The following is a 20,590-nucleotide window of genomic DNA, read 5'->3' as shown; positions in this document are numbered from 1 at the left end:
TTCCAGCGTCAAGTTGGCGGCTTGTTTCTTCATGGCCGAAATGTCTCCGTTGCCTTGAGCATGTTAGCTACGCTGGTTAGGATCGTTTCGCTTACGGAGCTCGTTTGTTACAAAGGAACATAGACCCTTCATTGAAATGAACATGCAGCTAGTAGGAAAGGAGGTTCCTATCTTCCATTTTGTTCTCGAATAAAAATTAAGAGAGAACAAACCAAAATCCAGCTTGGATACTTCAGTCGTCCAAGCTTTGTGGTGGTCCGACTCAAAGCGTTGCAATGCAGCTGTGGTCTGATTATACATTTTGACAACAGTGCGTCCCTCAGGGGTGGTCAAGACGTCTGAGTTCTCCTGCAAAAAGAACATTAAATGACCTCACGTTGAGACAGGCATGATTTTGGAATGTAAAGTTCTTTCTTACACGTATGTAGGATATGGGCTCGTGTATTTTCTTGTACAGGTGCCGAGCCCAGCGGAGCCTCCCAGAGACAGGCGGCATGTTTCGACCCAAGGGTGGGTCTTCGTTTTGTTTCTCAAAGAGCTGAGATCAAATTCAGGAGAATATGATAGGAGCATGGCATCAACAGAGCAATACGCTTATTCGGTACATTACCTTTGACACCGCCTCCACTTCTGAGACATACAGCTGGAGAATAGAAGCCAAAGCAACGGGCATTTCCGCCTTGAGACAGGGAATGTTTAATTTCTGAAATCTGCAACAATAATACCAATAAATGTGAAAAAAAAAAAATTGAAAAAAAATATTTTCTAGTTTGGACTCACCGCTGTATTACGCCGAGAGCTTGCTGGGATGAGTCGAACTTGGAAAAGCTTGAGTTCATGAATCCCTTGAGGTGCTCCTGTAAATGAATGTAATCAAAGATACAATTTATCACAATAGACATCAAATTGATTCCGCCTTGAAACTTTGTATTGGAACAGTTGATTTTATTTGGGTAACATTTTATCATTTTAACTCATTCATTGCCATTCATGAATTTATTCGGAAATTGAAAATGTGACGTAGAGTGCCATTCCCGAATTTAAGTTTTGTTTTTTCATGCTTGGTTGCCGACAAAGCACTGGCCATGGCCTCTGGCAATGTTTTTTTTTCTTTTCCACAAGTTGGCAGCATTCCCTTTTTTTCCCCATGTTAGCACTTCGTTTCAGCTTCAGCTTTTGTTAAAGTGCTATATAAACCAATATGTATGTATTGCATTGTATTTTGGACAGCCACCATCATTTCAAGCTCATATAACTCCAGACGCATATAATTTAGGAATTAACTATTTTTTCTGATGTTTATAAGGTTTATAACGCTGTATTGAATGTTTACGTGGTCCTATATTCTGTGGGTGACAATGAAAAAAACAATGACACAAAAACCCTGGCACAGGGGTGGACACATTGCCCGTCTGGCAGTGAATGAGTTAAACTGTTAAACAAATGTAAAGAACAAAAAAAACATCTATAAATCATTTATCTTGGAAGTCAAACATAAATACTTTTACTCATAGTCAGTCTGAAAAATGTGGTATTGGTGCATCGTTCGTCAGCATGTTGGTATTTTTGCAATCCTCATTGGAAACAGTAAACTAATACAAAGTACCAACAACAAAGAAAACTGTAAAATATGAATTAATCTGCCTTTATGTTCACTGGTTGCTGGCAAACAAACGTGAAAAGAGGTTAACTATGATGCAAAAGGAATGAAATATATACACAGTACTCTGTGGACTCTTACTTCCAGGTTACTGATGTGAGACATAAAGGTCTCATAGTCCGCTTCAAACGCCACCGCCCTCGACGCAAACACGTCTGCTTGCTTGTTCTTCAGGTCGGTCGAGACTTTGCGGAACTGACCGGCCAGAGTTTCCATGCCTTCGATGTTGGACTTTGCCAGACACTCAAACGTCTTGAACACTGACATTATTTTAGTGATCTGTAAAAGTCACGTTATCTTACCAAATGTCAGCATGTTAGTATGTTATCAATTATCTCTCAGTCTCATTTGAAAAATATAAAAATATATAAAATATTAAATTACAGTACTACCTCGGCTTACGAACGCTTTACCTCACGAACATTAAATTCGCGAGCATATAGTCTTGGCTAACGAACGAGTTTTCAGTTCCAAAATGGAACTGTATAGTGCCACTTAGCAGTTTTTTTGACGACGATACTAGTGCAGCGTGTTCTACCGGAAACAAATTCCTTGTGTGTTCTACCTACTTGGCAATAAAGATGATTCTGATTCTGATTCTGATTCTGATTCTGATTCTGAACCAAACCACACAGCGCCACGGTGGCTGGCGGACTAGTTTCCCACACCTACTTTCTTTGAGTGCAGACGTGGTTTGTTATCGAGTGAAGTACTTTTGCTATTATTATTCTTTTCCTTTCGGCTTTCCCTTCAAGGGGTCGCCACAGCAAATCAGTGTCCTCCATCTTCGGAGGTTTGATCCGCATGTTAGTTTTGGCCAAGCTTTTAAAGACACCACCACAGGCTAATGTTAAGCAGAAGAGGACGCAAAAGAAAATTATGGCCGAGCAGAAGAAGGAGATCATCGAAAAACATGAACGAGATGTGCGTTTGTGCGACTTAGCGTCCCAGTACCAGTACGCTAAGTCCAAGCTCCATGTAAGGAATTTATCAGCCTGTGGAAACGGGCTGATTCATTTCTCACAGGAACTCGGTGGCCATTTTCTGCATCTTTTTGAGTGAGACAATTCCCCCCAATGTTGCCTCAAAATGGCACGGAATAAATTATTTAATCGATTGCAAACATGTATGCTTTCCTCTTCAGAACTATTTGAATCATATTCATAACTGGATGTGTAACAAGAAGGCATCTTCTCCGAATCTGAAGCCATTGTTTTGATTCTCCAGCAATGCAAGAAAAACCTTACACACTTTCTGGGAACCAATTAAGTTCATGAGCTGAGGTATCACTGTATTTCCGATTATACTTTAGTGCTATCTGTACAAAGGATGCTACTTTGCTGTATGCTAGCATTACAAGTTTTTGAATGAAAAATAGAACGTACATGTTCCAGGCGCTTGCAGAAGACCTCGAACTTCCGCAACACGTGGATCTCCGAGAACCCAAAGAACCTCTGTCCTGCCATTTCCTTAGATTTTTCCTGTGTTTTCTCCAAGCAAGACTCGTACTCCCGATACAAACCGAGGCACTCCTATGAAAAGAAATTCAGAAATAAAATCAAATGCATCTTGCATATCAGACTAAACAGAATTGGTACAGTCATCTCACTTACCTGTATTTTCATCACAACACTTTGAACATCTTGGTCCCATATTGATGTGCCATTGTTGGAAATGTATCGCCTGCATGCAATGATCATTTGATTCGTCACCTAAGTGCAGATCAAATCAGATTAAAACTTCATTGCAATTGCACTTCTTATATCCAGTTTACGTTAAATCTGTGAAGTCCATTTGGATTCACTCACTTTGATGAAGATGGACGATATCTTTTGACTGGTATGATAGTACCGTGACACCATGTGGATCATCTGAACTGCGTTAATGATGTTCTGCACGCTTTTCACAATGGTAGCCTGACAGGTACAAATAGATCATTTCACAGTGACCAATCCAAAAGCTACCTAATGACGAAAATCAATACATACCGGATCGCTAATGTAAAGAGGCTGGCATACTTTCTCCAGTGCATCCAGAAATTTGAGATTATCCTTGGCCTCGTTGTAGTTGTCTGTCACCCTCGACTCCAGCATGGGCCACAACTAACCAAGACAACAAAAAGAATACTGCCATTCATATGTTCCCACCCAAACGGTCCAACCTTTGATGCGCAGGGGGAGTGAGTGTCAGAGATGTTTGTTCGGACACTGTGAATAAAGGCTCGAACACAGTAAAATGTGCGCTCCTTCGACCGACGCCCAACCTCTGCAGCCCTCTGCCAAGCTATTTATTGAGAGTACAGTACAGTAAAGTCTCATTATATCGATATCGGATATATCGATAGATCCGGTTATATCGATACTATTTCTATGCACGCGCGGAGAAAATTACATGCAAACAGGGTCGGATATATCGATAGTCCCGGTTATATCGATATTTTTTCGGACTCCCTTGAATATCGATATAACGAGACTTTACTGTATATGCAAATTTAAGTAAGACATTAGTAAAACATCGTCATCCTGATTTGAATACCACACCCCTGGACTTCCGATGCAACAATATCCATAAACCAACATAACAGATATTTTAATGGGTAGTCTTTCCATGAAATGATAGATTTGTAACCTGGCTAATGAGCACTTCCTGGGCAGCAGTTTACCCAGTCCTAAATTCCGCCCAAGGCTAGATTTCTTACTCGAGGATGACAGTTAAACATGCTGCGTCTGTTCACCACAGATTGACCCAAGATTTTCTGTGCTTCCATTGTGGGCCTTGTGTTCGGCCAACTAAGTTTACAACAGCATGAAACTTTTAAATATGATAACTTGTATTCTGTCTATTCTCTCTTAGTGACTCAGTAAGCTGCAGTAAAATGTTTCATTTCTTGCATAAAGTACATAAACCTATAAGGGCGGTCATATCAAAGTCAAAGTCAGCTTTATTGTCAAATATGCTAATATGCATGACATACAGCACAGATTAAATTACTGTCCTCTCGGACCCAGCGTGCAAGGCAACAATTGTCTTTGTTTGTTCTTTTTTAAGAATCCAGACAATTTACCCGACCATATGCAGTAAAACGATCACCGTGGTGACAAATAGAGCATCCATACCTTCAGTGATTTGGAACGGTTCAGTCTGAGCACATTTATGACTGCTTTGCACTGTGTGCCGTTGATGTGACTGAGGATGGAGTGGAATTTCAAGAGTGCCTGCCTCCAGTAATCTAGCTCACTCAGGGGCCCGTCTGTCACAAGACCTTGCTTCAGCGCCTGAGTCTCCAACAGGACCTACTCATGACCAAGTGGACGGTGTTTTTAACACTGAGACCTTCTCTACGCCTTTTGTTACGCCTACCTGGTCAATTTGCTTATACCACTGTATCAGGATACCCTCCAGCTGTTTAACCAGGTCAGTGTTTTCGGCTGCTAACGTCATCTCTTGAACGGATGCCAGTTTACTGAAGTCAATATTCTTGGCTTCGGCCAGTTTAACATTATGATAACTCATCTGGATCACTGGTGTGGAAACAAGACAAATTATCAAATAATTAAAATTATTTTAATCATATCACAGGATGGGAACCTTACCATCTAAGCCCATGATGCTGTGCTTAAAAATGTGTTCAAAGTTTGGCTTAATCTTGGCTCTGAGGTCGTATTTGTCAATTTTTAGCAGTGATTGGAAAGTGGGGAGCAGGTTGCTGAAGCTGTTCTTGATGGCTTTCTCAAAGCCATCCCGGGCATCAAACATGGAAAAAAAGATCTCCTGAAAAACAGAAACAATGGCGAGAAATGATTTGCTGACTGATCCATGTGAAAAGCAGGCAGCAGCAATATTTATCATGAATGATAAAAACATATATTTTCTTCAAATACCTCAGTTATCACAAATCAAAGATATAATTTGTATGCTGATCGCGAGCTAAAGTTGTGTTTGCTTCTAAAACTATTTATTTTTGGATAGCTGTTCATGCTTTCACACGGACATTCACAACCACCTGTTGTAAAACGGATATTTGTATACAGTATTTCGGAGTCTTTCCCACCTGATGTATGTTGTCTCCAGTCACAGCAACATTCACTTGAACCCGAGTGAAGGCGCAATATATGCCCGTGAGGCGCTTCTTTGTCAAATTGGCGTGGATGAGTCTGAGTGCTTTCCGGGGCCCCGGAATTGCACGGCCACACTCTGAAGTTAAATTCAGAATTAATTCTAATCAGAATCAGAATCAGAATCATCTTTATTGCCTAGTATGTAGAACACACAAGGAATTTGTTTCCGGTAGAACACGCTGCACTAGTATCGTTGTCAAAAAAACTGCTAAGTGGCACTAACAGTTCCATTTTGGCTACTGTTGAAAGAGTTCAAAGAGTTAATGGCTTGGGGGAAGAAGCTGTTTAAATGTCTGCTGGATTTGGTGCGCATGGATCGGTAGCGCCTGCCTGAGGGGAGTAGCTGGAAAAGGTGGTGGGCAGGGTGCGGAGGGTCTAGTAGGATTTTCCGCGCCCTAGTTTGGATTCTTGCAGTGTGCAAGTCCTCGAGAGTGGGTAGGGCGGTGCCAATGATTTTTTCCGCCGTCCTAACTGTCCGTTGAAGTTGGATTTTGTCCATTTTTGTGGCGGCCCCGAACCAAACGGTGATGGAAGAACACAGGATGGATTACAATGTAAATGAATGAATCAGCATTTTTCAAGGATGATACCTACCTACCCCAGGATGGTTTGCCTCTTGATACACAAATGCAAGGGTAGAGCTTCCATTTATGGCGAAAAATTTATCAAAAGGAGCCAACTACATCCAAAGACAGAGAAAATACATTAAATCATCCACACCAAACTAAACAGATCGCAAATAGTACAATTATCAATGTCATTAGAATGCTAATTATGCTGTGTGGTCTTTTGTTTCAACAACAGACAAGAAAACAGTGTTACATGGTTTAATGTCGCACTTATACACCTTGGATTTTTTTAACTCTTTCAATACTTTAATAAGACAAACCAATTTTTCTAAAAATCTAAATAGTTCACTATGGTTATAAGAACTATCTAATTGTACGCGCATTCACTTAAATATGTGCTACACTACTTAAAGGACAACCGACGTCTCCGGACAAGTTGTGTCCATAATTTGTAAAATGGCTTCAACTGACTCCTACTGCGCGTTTTTTAATAAGATTCCACCGCATATAGCTATATTTTACGTTTTAAGACTCGCTCTGAATATTCAGGAAGTCTTGTTTTTGAGTTGGTGACAAGTCCGTACGTGACGTCATGAAAGGACTGCCCCCTGACCGAAAAAAGACACATTGTAGAAGAACTTCCATCACGTCAATGTATTTTGCTGTACATGTTTGGTGTGAGAACCGTGTTGCACCCAAAAGCCGCCAGAAGAGGGCATCCAAGCTCCTATAAGGAATTTATCAGCCTGTGGAAGCAGAGGTGGCCACTGGATGTTGCCATTTTGTGTCTTTTTTTTGGGGGGGTGAGATTTTCCCCCAATGTTGCCTCAAAATGGCACATATAATTCTTTAATCGATTGCAAACATGTATGCTTTCCTCTTCAGAACTATTTGAATCATATTCATAACTGGATGTGTAACAAGAAAGCATATTCTCTGAATATGAAGCCATTGTTTGGATTCTCCAGCAATGCAAGACGTCTTGGCGTGACGTCACGAATTGGGGGCGGGACTTTCTGAAAATGCCCAATTCGCAGCTCAATTTTTTGCAGATTTTGGACACTTTAAGTCATTTTTATTGGTGTTTTGTATTTGAATAAAAATATCATACTGCATGTTTTGGGTATTTTAGATGCTATAAAACGTTTTTCTGATGACGTCGGTTGCCCTTTAAAATTGTCATTGTGACAGAATACATTTTGGTTATCCCTGAATAAGTGTTTGTGTCCTTTTCAAAGTGGTGAACAAAAGACATTTTTACCACACATTATGTAAAACTTCCTTTTTACTCTTCTTGAAACCAATAAGACTGAACGCTGGCTAAATGTATTATTATTATTATTATTATTATTATTATTATTATTATTATTATTATCATCATCACATGGTTTGTCACGACACCTTTTAATTGGGTAAGGAAAAAAAAGACAAACCAAGAGAGAGCACCAGAAATGTGCCACTGCTACAAGTCTCCTTTTGTTGTGTATTGAAAAGTCCTGTTGCATATCCTCACCGAATAGTCCAGAATGAATTGTTCCACCGCTGATGATTTCAAGCCCAGCCTGAGGCCCAGCATGTTGATCACATAGCGGTGTGTAGGACCCAGGTGCTCCTTTCGCTCCTTCCTTGCATGCTTATGATTTTCCTAAGGATAACCATCACCATGTTGAATACATTTTAGTAACAGTACAACAGTATGTTTATTATTATTATTTTATTATTTGCACTTTTCGGTACCTGACTTATAACTTCTTGGCCCTCCATTATTTGAAGATGTGGCAGAAATGCGACTTTGCTAGTAAGTGGCTCTCCAGATTGTGCCTAATCAAACACAAGTGGTAATAATTAGACACTCATCATTACTACGGGATATTCAAATTAAGACAAACCAAGACCCAAGTGATTCCTACCCACGACTGACATATTTGCACAGTGTAGTACTAGTTACTGATACAGAGCAAGAACACAACAGATTAATTTAATCAGAACCTAATATATACCTTAATCTAAGTAAAGCACAAAACACAACAACGGTAGCAGTAATAGTGTTACAGTGTACATACCGAATGAATACAATTACATTTTACGCGAGCTCCTCTTACATACCTGACAGCATTTTTAATGCCAATAGGAGAAAAAAAACGTTTATTTAAATTAATGACATCTAATAGCGATAACCAAGAGTAAAGTGATTCAGCCTGACTCTATCATTGCGTGTTTTAGCTTTTCTTTGCCCAACCGCCGGCAATAGATAAATAACCGAAAATGACTTGTTTTTCAATTGTAGTAGTTAATTTGAGTTATAACCACGACATACATTACTACATTTGACCTTGTGTCTGGACGTTGGTGGTGCTTTAGTGTAGTTTCGGAAGATGAGTGATGAAGTGGCGTGTTGTACCTCGTAAATCACACGTCACACTTGTGTCGTGATAAATTTTATACGTTTTCCTCTTTCATTCTATTGAACTGATCCTCGTTACCATCTTCTCGTTGTAGTAAAGGTGCATTCAATAACACCAGGAAATAGGAATGACAGGTGAAATGTCAGTGAAGGCGGTGTAAAAGGTCAAGGGAAAGACCACAATAATATATGTGGGTTATTTTTTGGCAGCACTATATTTCGCCTTTAAAATACCCCGTATTCGTTGTATGCAGTACAGTTCATCTGTTATTTCAAATATTCTGCGTGTACATCATGCAAATCAACGTTCACCACTATATCAGAATCAGAATCAGAATCAGAATACCTTTATTCGTCCCGCAATGGGGAAATTTGCAGTCCACAGCAGCAATTGAAGAGGGATGGGGTTGGGGTGGGAGTGAAAGGATAGAAAACAAGATATTCTAAGCATAACAAAATAAAAATGTCAACTGTATACTGTGCAAATGTAGATGTGCAAAAACCGTTCTATAAACAAGACTGTACATAGTGCAGAATCAAGAAATGCATTTAGATATATTGCAACAACCCATATTTACAAGTGTCCAGTTTTGTTTTGTTTTTTTCACATGTGATCATTGGGAATTGTGAAGCCTGACAGCAGTCGGTAGGAACGAGCGGCGGTACCTCTCCTTCTTGCAGCGCGGGTGTAATAGTCTCTGGCTAAAGGAGCTACCCAGAGCTGTCAGGATGGGCAGGAGGGGGTGGGAGGGGCTGTCCGTCATAGCTTTTAGTTTAGCTAGCGTCCGTCTGTTGCCCACCTCCTCTAGAGAGTCCAGCGAGCAGCCCACGACAGAACTGGCCCGCTTGACAAAGCGCTCCAGTCTTTTTCTGTCCCGGGTGGTGATGCTGCCTGACCAGCAGACAATGCCATAGTGGATGGCTGATGCCACCACAGAGTCATAGAAAGTCTTTAGGAGTGACCCCTGAACTCCAAAAGACCTCAGTTTCCTGAGGAGGAAGAGGCGACTCTGTCCCTTTTTGATTAGGGCATCCGTGTTTGTTGTCCAGTCCAGTTTATTGTTGAGAGTAACACCCAGGTACTTGTAGGAGGTCACCCTCTCAATGTCCGAACCCTGGATGTTCAATGGTGCAGGTATCATCTGTCCTATACATACATGAAGTTTTATACATTTTGTAATGAGACGTCAATGCAATTTTAATATATTTTTCATTCTCATTTTTGTAACAGTCTAGTCTGGTCGAATCGGACACGGATATTTCCTACTTTACAAATTTATAAATCAGAATCATCTTTATGTATAGTAAAGTAAGTATGTAGAACACAAAAGGAATTTCTCTCCGGTCGCAGCATTATGTTTGCTGATGCTAACATTACAACAAAATTACGTCCATTGTGTTAGTGTGGTGTCGATACACATATTTTCTAATCATAAACGTTGTAACAAGGCACAATTTGACACACATCGCAAACAATATATACAGTACTGTATATTGATCAGCGTTTAAGTGGTAAAATGCGACTTCTATTGGAGAACTGACGTATAGCACGAAGCTTGTCACACATTAAGCTGATCCTGAATCAGGTCCAAAAGCAACTTACATTTCGTGGTCCACGGTGATTGGTCTAGCCGGGCCGTTTGCTCGTCCTATGGCGTTCGGACATCTGTTAGCTTGAGCGGCTTCTGGAAAGACACCCAGCTTCAGCTTCAGGTCTCTTCGAAAAGACCCCCAAGAGAAGGACATCAAGTCTAATCTGCGACGAGTAAAGATGGGCAAAATGCAGCTTTTGGCGTCTGTTGCAGTGCTTTTAGTAGCATATTGTGCACAAGCCAAGGTATACTTTCGGGAAGAGTTCTTGGATGGAGGTGAGGATGAAGCAAAACTCAAAGTCAATATTCTGCTCTGAAATCTAATCAGGTCCTATTTTAGTCATATTTCGCTTTGTTCACCAAACATGCGATGATTGTTACCGTGTTCGGTAACGAGGCGTCGCCTTTTAAGTGGGCGTACAGTATCCGATGGTATATATCGTGTACATTATGCAGTCATTAATCTGCCTCATTACTATGTTGTGTTTGTTAAGATGAATGGAGCAGTCGATGGGTGGACTCCAAACACAAGTCTGACTACGGCAAATGGAAACTGACGGCTGGCGACTTCTATGGGGACGCTGAGAAAGACAAAGGTGATCACCATGCTCTTGTCATGTGTTGATTCTACAACACATGACAACAGAGCTAAGGTACTCTAGCGACCGTTGGTCGTGTGCCTTATCTTTGAGGTGAACAAATAAATAGAAAGCAAAACTGATTTTTAATCCACATATGATATCGCTAATCAGGAAGCTTATTGGATAACAATTGCATCTGTCTGTTGTACTTGCTTGCTATTGAAGTTCTTCTGGGAAAATTACAGAATTTCACAATCAGAATCATCTTTATCGCCAAGTATGTAGAACACACAAGGAATTTGTTTCCGGTCGAACACGCTGCACTAGTATCATCATCATCATCAAAAAATTGCAAGAGGCACTATACAGTTCCATTTGGGCTACTGTTCAAAGAGTTAATGGCTTGGGGGAAGAAGCTGTTTAAATATATTTATGAAATGTTTATTTATATTTATGAAATACTTGAATTCATTGCTTCAAATCAAAATGGATGAAATTTTGTTCAATTTGGGGTGTGCGACCTGTTATGTTACACAGATGTACGTTATTGTGTTTAACACAGATTTCAAAGGAAAAGTCAAAGTCAGCTTTATTGTCAAATATGCCAATATGTATGACATACAGCACAGATGAAATTAAAACAAAGAATGGCAATGATAAAAGGTGAAATATAGTATCAATAAATATAGAAAACAAAGACATAAAACACCTGTGCTCAGGGGCCGCAATCGGGCTGGAGTTGTGTCCGTTTTAACCCACCTAATTGAAATGATCATGATTATCAGGCTTTTGCAGAGCTTGCTGATGAGCTCATTTCAATCAGGTGTGTTGGAATAGAGGAACTTCTAAACAAAGCATTGGATTGGATTTACCTTTATTAGTCTCGCAGTGGAGAAATTTACATTTCACAGCACCAAAGTGATGAAAAGAATGAAAGAAGCACAAAAACAAAATACAGGAAGTGCTGGAAAGGCAGCCACTCTCGCGGCGCCATCTTTAAGAAAAAAAAAAATATATAATAATAATAATAATATGACAACGCAAAGACGGAGTCATTCATTCTTAAGCACTTTCTGCACCCTATTTGGATTGGATTGGATATGCCTTTATTAGTCTCACAAAGCGAAATAACAAATAACATGACAACACAAAGACTCAGAGAGTCATTGTGTTGTCATATTGTCTTTGTGTTGTCATATTATTTATTTATTTTTGTTCTTTTGACTTCAAGACGGCGCCGCGAGAGTGGCAGCCTTTCCAGCAGCTCATGTATTTTGTTTTTCTACTTTCATTCCTTTGATCACTTTGCTGCTGTGAAATGTAAATTTATCCACTGCAAGAACAATAAAGGCAAATCCAATCCAAAACATGATAACGTGGCCCTATCAATCATATTTTCCTCCCTTTTTTTTAGGTCTCCAGACAAGCCAAGATGCCAGATTTTACGCATGCTCATCTCGCTTTGAGCCCTTCAGCAACGAAGGAAAGAGTCTGGTCGTTCAGTTTACGGTCAAACATGAACAGAAGATAGACTGTGGTGGCGGCTACGTCAAGGTCTTCCCTGCAGACTTGGATCAGACCGCCATGAACGGAGATTCTTCATACTACATCATGTTTGGTAAGTCGCACCCGCTGTAAGCTCCAGTAATGAACGTAAAAATTGCAACCTTTAGTGAATGTGTTTTATTCATATAGGCCCAGACATTTGTGGCTACAGCACCAAGAAGGTCCATGTCATTTTCAGTTACAAGGGACAGAATCACCTCATCAAGAAGGAGATTAAGTGCATGGTAATTTTTTTTAATATATTTTCGGGGCTCATATGCCCCAAAGCCCTCAAACTATGATTTATCATCAAACCCCCACCTTCCACGAACCCAAATAAATCTGTCTTCTACAGGATGACGAACTTAGCCACCTGTACACACTGATCCTAAATCCCGACCAAACCTACGAAGTCAAGATTGACAACAAGAAGGTGGAGTCCGGCAGCCTGGAAGAGGACTGGGACTTCCTGCCCTCAAAAAAGATCAAGGACCCCGAAGCCAAGAAGCCAGAGGACTGGGACGACCGCTCTAAGATCGATGACCCAGACGACACCAAACCCGAGGTATGAAAGAAACATTTTAGCATTAACTGTTATATAAATGTGAAAAGAAGCCAGTGTCTTAACTCACAAAAAATGTCAAAATTAACTTTTGATGTCGGATTTTCGTTAACCTTTCAGGACTGGGACAAGCCTGAAAACATCCCTGACCCTGATGCCAAAAAGCCAGAAGACTGGGACGAAGATATGGATGGAGAGTGGGAGCCTCCAATGATTCCCAACCCGGAATACAATGTAACTGATGAAATTTTTTTATGTGGTTCTATTTTTGCATTTTTTCTCTTAGTATAAAGATGCTACAAGATGGTACCAAAGCAAATGACGTAATATCAATATATCTGTGTACAATTTATCGTGCTTTTGACATTCGACTACAACATCTGGATATATTGTGGGAAATGGGCAGTTCATAAAATATATATACTTGTTTTTTTCTCATTTCATCGGTGGGAAGGCACTCAACATTCTGCTATTGACAATCTTCCATATTGCCCTCATGTTGAGACCTTGTGATCCTTGAGCATAACTATGAATCCCCTTTCGGTTGCAGGGAGAGTGGAAACCCAAGCAAATGGACAATCCCAACTACAAAGGAATCTGGGTCCACCCTGAGATTGACAATCCTGAATACAGCCCTGATTCAACCATCTACAAGTTTGACAACATCGGTGTAATTGGTCTCGACCTTTGGCAGGTAGGAAGTCCCTTGAGAGTTTTGAAAGGCGCTTATGAATTAAATGTATTATTACTATGAATGTGCTGGTACTGTTAATGTCACTTTGATGCCTAACCAAAGCTCAATTTTGCTCTCAGGTCAAATCCGGCACTATCTTTGACAACTTTTTGATCACCGATGACGTGAAGGAAGCAGAGGACATCGGAAACGAGACATGGGGTGTCACAAAGGTATCAATCATATTCTCATGGAAATTGAAGTGACAAAGATACTTAGCCTAATTATGTTTTGCATCATCCACAAGGAACCTGAGCGTAAAATGAAACAGGAACAAGATGACCTGAAACGCAAGGAAGAGGAGGAAAAAAACAAAGAGCAAGACACTCACGCGGAGGAGGATGAGGATGAGGATGAAGATGAGGACGGGGAGGATAATGAAGATGAGGATGAAGAGGATGATGATGATGAGGAGGATGACGCAAAGCCCAAAGATGAGCTTTGAGAAGCTCAGTTTTGCAGAAAGAGAAAACTGTCCATTCCAGGGATCTTGTGGTTGATATGCGTCCTCACTTAAAAAATAAAATAAAAAAGAAAATATCAACAAGAGGATGAACTTCACTTTAGGCCCCAATGTCAACGTTGCGTCTCCATTCAATGACTGGACGCACAATTGCAGTCATTTTTTTCTCAGTTTCCATCATTTTTGATGATAGAAATCACTATTTACTGACTTTTTCCTCATTAAATTTGGTGTGGGGTGAATGGTAAAAATGCCACATTTGTAGCATGTCATTTACATTTAAGCGGTCACGTCGTTGGCTGTGAAAAACAATCGTGTACCATTCAAATCACCCCAAATAATCAAGGATGCTTTTGTAATGTTCCCCATTCACTCGCCGACATTTCAAATAGGAATCGCCCAATGATGATGCCTTCAAATGATGTAAAATCACTGTCTATGTTTTAATCCAAGTATGATCCAATTTGTCTGGTAAAGCAAACTCAATCCCTCGTCTGATGTGACTAAAGCAAGACATTGCTCATTTCTGTTGGTCGAAATAAATTACTATACCAACGTTTTTATTAAATGTCTTGAATTCGTGTGTGTGTGTGATACAATTTGTGTAGGTTCAGAGAGGAAAATTATGTGTTGCTTTTAGACTACACTTTGCCATTGAACTATCAAAGTTGAAACTCACTGTCGTCTGCCTGTAATGTTTAATCCACCTTACTTCATTGCTGTCTTGACCAATCACACGGCTTTAACCGAAGACTGGGGGCAGGAATAGAGGACAAAAAGTGTTGGCAGCCATTTTCTTTTTGGAGAATGGCATCACTCTATCAGTAACCCCCCCCCACTGCTCCGTTCTTGGCCAATCACGTGGCTTTAACCGAAGACTAGAGGCGGGGAGTAGAGGACACAGTCGGCTGCCATTTTGTTGTTAGAAGAACGTGGTCGTTTGCGAACGACACATCACTCATTGAGGCAGCTGCGTGTGTATTCCGAAAAAAGTTCGTATGCCAAGGTAAAATTTTCATAAATTTAACGTTTGTAAACCAAAAAGTTCGTAAACCAAGGGTTCGTAAACCGAGGTATCACTGCATATCGTTTTATAATTGAACATTTAAGTACATGTGTGTACTGCTGTAGTACTTGTCTCAAATATATAAAGTGTGAATACTATTTACATATTTAACCATGCTGGTACTCACAAACGATTGCACACAGATTCCTCTGGAAGATTGGTAGCGTTGCGATAGGGGGTGGGGGTTGGGAAAAGGTGGTGGGCCAAACCCTACTTCGCTGAATTTTGTCAATCTTTAACACAGATTTCAAAGGAAAAGTCAAAGTCAGCTTTATTGTCAAATATGCCAATATGTATGACATACAGCACAGATGAAATTAAAACAAAGAATGGCAATGATAAAAGGTGAAATATAGTATCAATAAATATAGAAAACAAAGACATAAAACACCTGTGCTCAGGGGCCGCAATCGGGCTGGAGTTGTGTCCGTTTTAACCCACCTAATTGAAATGATCATGATTATCAGGCTTTTGCAGAGCTTGCTGATGAGCTCATTTCAATCAGGTGTGTTGGAATAGAGGAACTTCTAAACAAAGCATTGGATTGGATTTACCTTTATTAGTCTCGCAGTGGAGAAATTTACATTTCACAGCACCAAAGTGATGAAAAGAATGAAAGAAGCACAAAAACAAAATACAGGAAGTGCTGGAAAGGCAGCCACTCTCGCGGCGCCATCTTTAAGAAAAAAAAAAATATATAATAATAATAATAATATGACAACGCAAAGACGGAGTCATTCATTCTTAAGCACTTTCTGCACCCTATTTGGATTGGATTGGATATGCCTTTATTAGTCTCACAAAGCGAAATAACAAATAACATGACAACACAAAGACTCAGAGAGTCATTGTGTTGTCATATTGTCTTTGTGTTGTCATATTATTTATTTATTTTTGTTCTTTTGACTTCAAGACGGCGCCGCGAGAGTGGCAGCCTTTCCAGCAGCTCATGTATTTTGTTTTTCTACTTTCATTCCTTTGATCACTTTGCTGCTGTGAAATGTAAATTTATCCACTGCAAGAACAATAAAGGCAAATCCAATCCAAAACATGATAACGTGGCCCTATCAATCATATTTTCCTCCCTTTTTTTTAGGTCTCCAGACAAGCCAAGATGCCAGATTTTACGCATGCTCATCTCGCTTTGAGCCCTTCAGCAACGAAGGAAAGAGTCTGGTCGTTCAGTTTACGGTCAAACATGAACAGAAGATAGACTGTGGTGGCGGCTACGTCAAGGTCTTCCCTGCAGACTTGGATCAGACCGCCATGAACGGAGATTCTTCATACTACATCATGTTTGGTAAGTCGCACCCGCTGTAAGCTCCAGTAATGAACGTAAAAATTGCAACCTTTAGTGAATGTGTTTTATTCATATAGGCCCAGACATTTGTGGCTACAGCACCAAGAAGGTCCATGTCATTTTCAGTTACAAGGGACAGAATCACCTCATCAAGAAGGAGATTAAGTGCATGGTAATTTTTTTTAATATATTTTCGGGGCTCATATGCCCCAAAGCCCTCAAACTATGATTTATCATCAAACCCCCACCTTCCACGAACCCAAATAAATCTGTCTTCTACAGGATGACGAACTTAGCCACCTGTACACACTGATCCTAAATCCCGACCAAACCTACGAAGTCAAGATTGACAACAAGAAGGTGGAGTCCGGCAGCCTGGAAGAGGACTGGGACTTCCTGCCCTCAAAAAAGATCAAGGACCCCGAAGCCAAGAAGCCAGAGGACTGGGACGACCGCTCTAAGATCGATGACCCAGACGACACCAAACCCGAGGTATGAAAGAAACATTTTAGCATTAACTGTTATATAAATGTGAAAAGAAGCCAGTGTCTTAACTCACAAAAAATGTCAAAATTAACTTTTGATGTCGGATTTTCGTTAACCTTTCAGGACTGGGACAAGCCTGAAAACATCCCTGACCCTGATGCCAAAAAGCCAGAAGACTGGGACGAAGATATGGATGGAGAGTGGGAGCCTCCAATGATTCCCAACCCGGAATACAATGTAACTGATGAAATTTTTTTATGTGGTTCTATTTTTGCATTTTTTCTCTTAGTATAAAGATGCTACAAGATGGTACCAAAGCAAATGACGTAATATCAATATATCTGTGTACAATTTATCGTGCTTTTGACATTCGACTACAACATCTGGATATATTGTGGGAAATGGGCAGTTCATAAAATATATATACTTGTTTTTTTCTCATTTCATCGGTGGGAAGGCACTCAACATTCTGCTATTGACAATCTTCCATATTGCCCTCATGTTGAGACCTTGTGATCCTTGAGCATAACTATGAATCCCCTTTCGGTTGCAGGGAGAGTGGAAACCCAAGCAAATGGACAATCCCAACTACAAAGGAATCTGGGTCCACCCTGAGATTGACAATCCTGAATACAGCCCTGATTCAACCATCTACAAGTTTGACAACATCGGTGTAATTGGTCTCGACCTTTGGCAGGTAGGAAGTCCCTTGAGAGTTTTGAAAGGCGCTTATGAATTAAATGTATTATTACTATGAATGTGCTGGTACTGTTAATGTCACTTTGATGCCTAACCAAAGCTCAATTTTGCTCTCAGGTCAAATCCGGCACTATCTTTGACAACTTTTTGATCACCGATGACGTGAAGGAAGCAGAGGACATCGGAAACGAGACATGGGGTGTCACAAAGGTATCAATCATATTCTCATGGAAATTGAAGTGACAAAGATACTTAGCCTAATTATGTTTTGCATCATCCACAAGGAACCTGAGCGTAAAATGAAACAGGAACAAGATGACCTGAAACGCAAGGAAGAGGAGGAAAAAAACAAAGAGCAAGACACTCACGCGGAGGAGGATGAGGATGAGGATGAAGATGAGGACGGGGAGGATAATGAAGATGAGGATGAAGAGGATGATGATGATGAGGAGGATGACGCAAAGCCCAAAGATGAGCTTTGAGAAGCTCAGTTTTGCAGAAAGAGAAAACTGTCCATTCCAGGGATCTTGTGGTTGATATGCGTCCTCACTTAAAAAATAAAATAAAAAAGAAAATATCAACAAGAGGATGAACTTCACTTTAGGCCCCAATGTCAACGTTGCGTCTCCATTCAATGACTGGACGCACAATTGCAGTCATTTTTTTCTCAGTTTCCATCATTTTTGATGATAGAAATCACTATTTACTGACTTTTTCCTCATTAAATTTGGTGTGGGGTGAATGGTAAAAATGCCACATTTGTAGCATGTCATTTACATTTAAGCGGTCACGTCGTTGGCTGTGAAAAACAATCGTGTACCATTCAAATCACCCCAAATAATCAAGGATGCTTTTGTAATGTTCCCCATTCACTCGCCGACATTTCAAATAGGAATCGCCCAATGATGATGCCTTCAAATGATGTAAAATCACTGTCTATGTTTTAATCCAAGTATGATCCAATTTGTCTGGTAAAGCAAACTCAATCCCTCGTCTGATGTGACTAAAGCAAGACATTGCTCATTTCTGTTGGTCGAAATAAATTACTATACCAACGTTTTTATTAAATGTCTTGAATTCGTGTGTGTGTGTGATACAATTTGTGTAGGTTCAGAGAGGAAAATTATGTGTTGCTTTTAGACTACACTTTGCCATTGAACTATCAAAGTTGAAACTCACTGTCGTCTGCCTGTAATGTTTAATCCACCTTACTTCATTGCTGTCTTGACCAATCACACGGCTTTAACCGAAGACTGGGGGCAGGAATAGAGGACAAAAAGTGTTGGCAGCCATTTTCTTTTTGGAGAATGGCATCACTCTATCAGTAACCCCCCCCCACTGCTCCGTTCTTGGCCAATCACGTGGCTTTAACCGAAGACTAGAGGCGGGGAGTAGAGGACACAGTCGGCTGCCATTTTGTTGTTAGAAGAACGTGGTCGTTTGCGAACGACACATCACTCATTGAGGCAGCTGCGTGTGTATTCCGAAAAAAGTTCGTATGCCAAGGTAAAATTTTCATAAATTTAACGTTTGTAAACCAAAAAGTTCGTAAACCAAGGGTTCGTAAACCGAGGTATCACTGCATATCGTTTTATAATTGAACATTTAAGTACATGTGTGTACTGCTGTAGTACTTGTCTCAAATATATAAAGTGTGAATACTATTTACATATTTAACCATGCTGGTACTCACAAACGATTGCACACAGATTCCTCTGGAAGATTGGTAGCGTTGCGATAGGGGGTGGGGGTTGGGAAAAGGTGGTGGGCCAAACCCTACTTCGCTGAATTTTGTCAATCACAGGTGGTCCATGTACGAGGGATTATTGTATGAAAATGCAATACTCAAGATTTTTCTTCAAATCATTCCATGGAGTTTGTTCGCATTCAAGTTCACGGACGACAAAATTGCATTTAAAAAAATATGCCTCCGTAAATTTAACAATACAGTGAGACCTCAATTTACAAACACCTTATCTTAAAAATTTTCGTCTTACAAACGTCAAATTTCTGAAAATTAAACCTTATAATAAGCACTATTTTCATAATACACACCCACCACGGCTGGCGGAGTGATCTTCGGCGGAAGCAAATGACCGAACAGCACCAGAGGTTAAGTTACCAACAGTCCTTATGGAAGGTGACTCTCCTTCCATAAGCCATCAACGACCATCAAAAAGGTAAATAAAACTTTATTTTACAGCACAGTTTATTTCTTTAATTACAGTCCTCATGTAATGCGCCTCTTTCCAAACAGCAATTCCCTTTGACCTTCGACCTCCAACGCCATTCCATCAAGCCTTAAATGTTGTAAATAAAGTGACTTTATGATACAATGCAGTGTATTTCTTTCATTACAATACAATAGCACATTTATTATACATATAATAACGTATGGTGTGTGTAGTTTTAAGGCTTATTTAGTTGAAAAGTATATTTTATGGAAACCCGGGAACGGATTATTCCCATTTTAATGGTTTCCTATGGGAATTTTTTTGAGATACACACTTTTCACCTTACACACTCTGTCTGGGAACCAATTAAATTCGTAAGTTGAGGTCTCACTGATGAGAAGGTTTCTTCAGCCGTCAAATGTGAAGATGACGGCTGAAGAAACCTTCTCATCGATGGACCACTCCTGTACGACTGAGAGCTTACACAGACGTATTGAGGTCTCACTGTATATTTTTACAACTCTCATAGATTAAGGAAACAACACGGAAACGTTCGTTGTTTCCAAACGTGTCATTTCTGCGTATAATACATCCGCCTACTGGTTTGCAATAACCAATTACATGTAGGTTCAAGCAGA

The 20,590-nt window shown here is 40.2% G+C and overlaps 3 protein-coding genes across 3 annotated transcripts in view; 2 read left to right on the top strand and 1 right to left on the bottom strand.

Annotated features, from left to right (window-relative positions):
- LOC148891407 (dynein axonemal heavy chain 8-like) overlaps positions 1–8,111 on the bottom strand; it is a 51,889-nt gene extending 43,778 nt beyond the window's left edge. Inside the window, exons 1-16 of the mRNA XM_089007396.1 lie at positions 8,085–8,111; positions 7,861–7,992; positions 6,373–6,457; positions 5,712–5,854; positions 5,254–5,431; positions 5,021–5,181; positions 4,777–4,953; positions 3,649–3,762; positions 3,469–3,576; positions 3,274–3,372; positions 3,046–3,192; positions 1,742–1,939; positions 781–857; positions 611–710; positions 419–538; positions 213–348 (exon numbers count right to left, since the gene is read on the bottom strand). Coding sequence (XP_088863522.1) covers positions 213–348; positions 419–538; positions 611–710; positions 781–857; positions 1,742–1,939; positions 3,046–3,192; positions 3,274–3,372; positions 3,469–3,576; positions 3,649–3,762; positions 4,777–4,953; positions 5,021–5,181; positions 5,254–5,431; positions 5,712–5,854; positions 6,373–6,457; positions 7,861–7,992; positions 8,085–8,111 — 2,002 coding nt within the window. The remainder of the gene's footprint in view (positions 1–212; positions 349–418; positions 539–610; positions 711–780; positions 858–1,741; positions 1,940–3,045; positions 3,193–3,273; positions 3,373–3,468; positions 3,577–3,648; positions 3,763–4,776; positions 4,954–5,020; positions 5,182–5,253; positions 5,432–5,711; positions 5,855–6,372; positions 6,458–7,860; positions 7,993–8,084) is intronic.
- Positions 8,112–10,423: 2,312 nt separating this feature from the next.
- LOC148891406 (calreticulin-like) lies at positions 10,424–14,782 on the top strand. The gene is made up of 9 exons (XM_089007397.1): positions 10,424–10,619; positions 10,838–10,939; positions 12,339–12,542; positions 12,620–12,714; positions 12,825–13,034; positions 13,152–13,265; positions 13,582–13,725; positions 13,845–13,937; positions 14,012–14,782. Exons 1-9 carry the CDS (start codon positions 10,523–10,525, stop codon positions 14,207–14,209), a joined length of 1,257 nt encoding a protein of 418 aa, XP_088863523.1. The 5' UTR covers positions 10,424–10,522; the 3' UTR covers positions 14,210–14,782.
- Positions 14,783–16,328: 1,546 nt separating this feature from the next.
- LOC148891405 (calreticulin-like) lies at positions 16,329–18,833 on the top strand. The gene is made up of 7 exons (XM_089008583.1): positions 16,329–16,593; positions 16,671–16,765; positions 16,876–17,085; positions 17,203–17,316; positions 17,633–17,776; positions 17,896–17,988; positions 18,063–18,833. The coding sequence occupies exons 1-7, from the start codon at positions 16,344–16,346 to the stop codon at positions 18,258–18,260; spliced, it is 1,104 nt and encodes a 367-aa protein (XP_088864709.1). The 5' UTR covers positions 16,329–16,343; the 3' UTR covers positions 18,261–18,833.
- The last annotated feature ends 1,757 nt before the right edge of the window (positions 18,834–20,590 follow it).

The sequence above is a fragment of the Hippocampus bargibanti genome, linkage group LG11, assembly GCF_051943395.1.
Source record: "Hippocampus bargibanti isolate YZ-2025 linkage group LG11, ASM5194339v1, whole genome shotgun sequence".
Lineage (NCBI taxonomy): Eukaryota > Metazoa > Chordata > Actinopteri > Syngnathiformes > Syngnathidae > Hippocampus > Hippocampus bargibanti.
The sequence above is the reverse complement of the archived record's forward strand: the minus strand, read 5'-3'. Positions and strand labels throughout refer to the sequence as shown.

What these genes read in the sequence shown, in the direction of transcription:
- LOC148891406 (XM_089007397.1), top strand. Translation starts at nt 10,523, where the DNA reads ATGGGCAAAATGCAGCTTTTGGCGTCTGTTGCAGTGCTTTTAGTAGCA. An exon ending in CAGACGACACCAAACCCGAG is followed by an intron (nt 13,035 to 13,151) that starts GTATGAAAGAAA and finishes TTAACCTTTCAG; the next exon opens with GACTGGGACAAGCCTGAAAA. An exon ending in TTGGTCTCGACCTTTGGCAG is followed by an intron (nt 13,726 to 13,844) that starts GTAGGAAGTCCC and finishes TTTTGCTCTCAG; the next exon opens with GTCAAATCCGGCACTATCTT.
- LOC148891405 (XM_089008583.1), top strand. Translation starts at nt 16,344, where the DNA reads ATGATAACGTGGCCCTATCAATCATATTTTCCTCCCTTTTTTTTAGGT. An exon ending in AGAAGGAGATTAAGTGCATG is followed by an intron (nt 16,766 to 16,875) that starts GTAATTTTTTTT and finishes TGTCTTCTACAG; the next exon opens with GATGACGAACTTAGCCACCT. An exon ending in TTGGTCTCGACCTTTGGCAG is followed by an intron (nt 17,777 to 17,895) that starts GTAGGAAGTCCC and finishes TTTTGCTCTCAG; the next exon opens with GTCAAATCCGGCACTATCTT.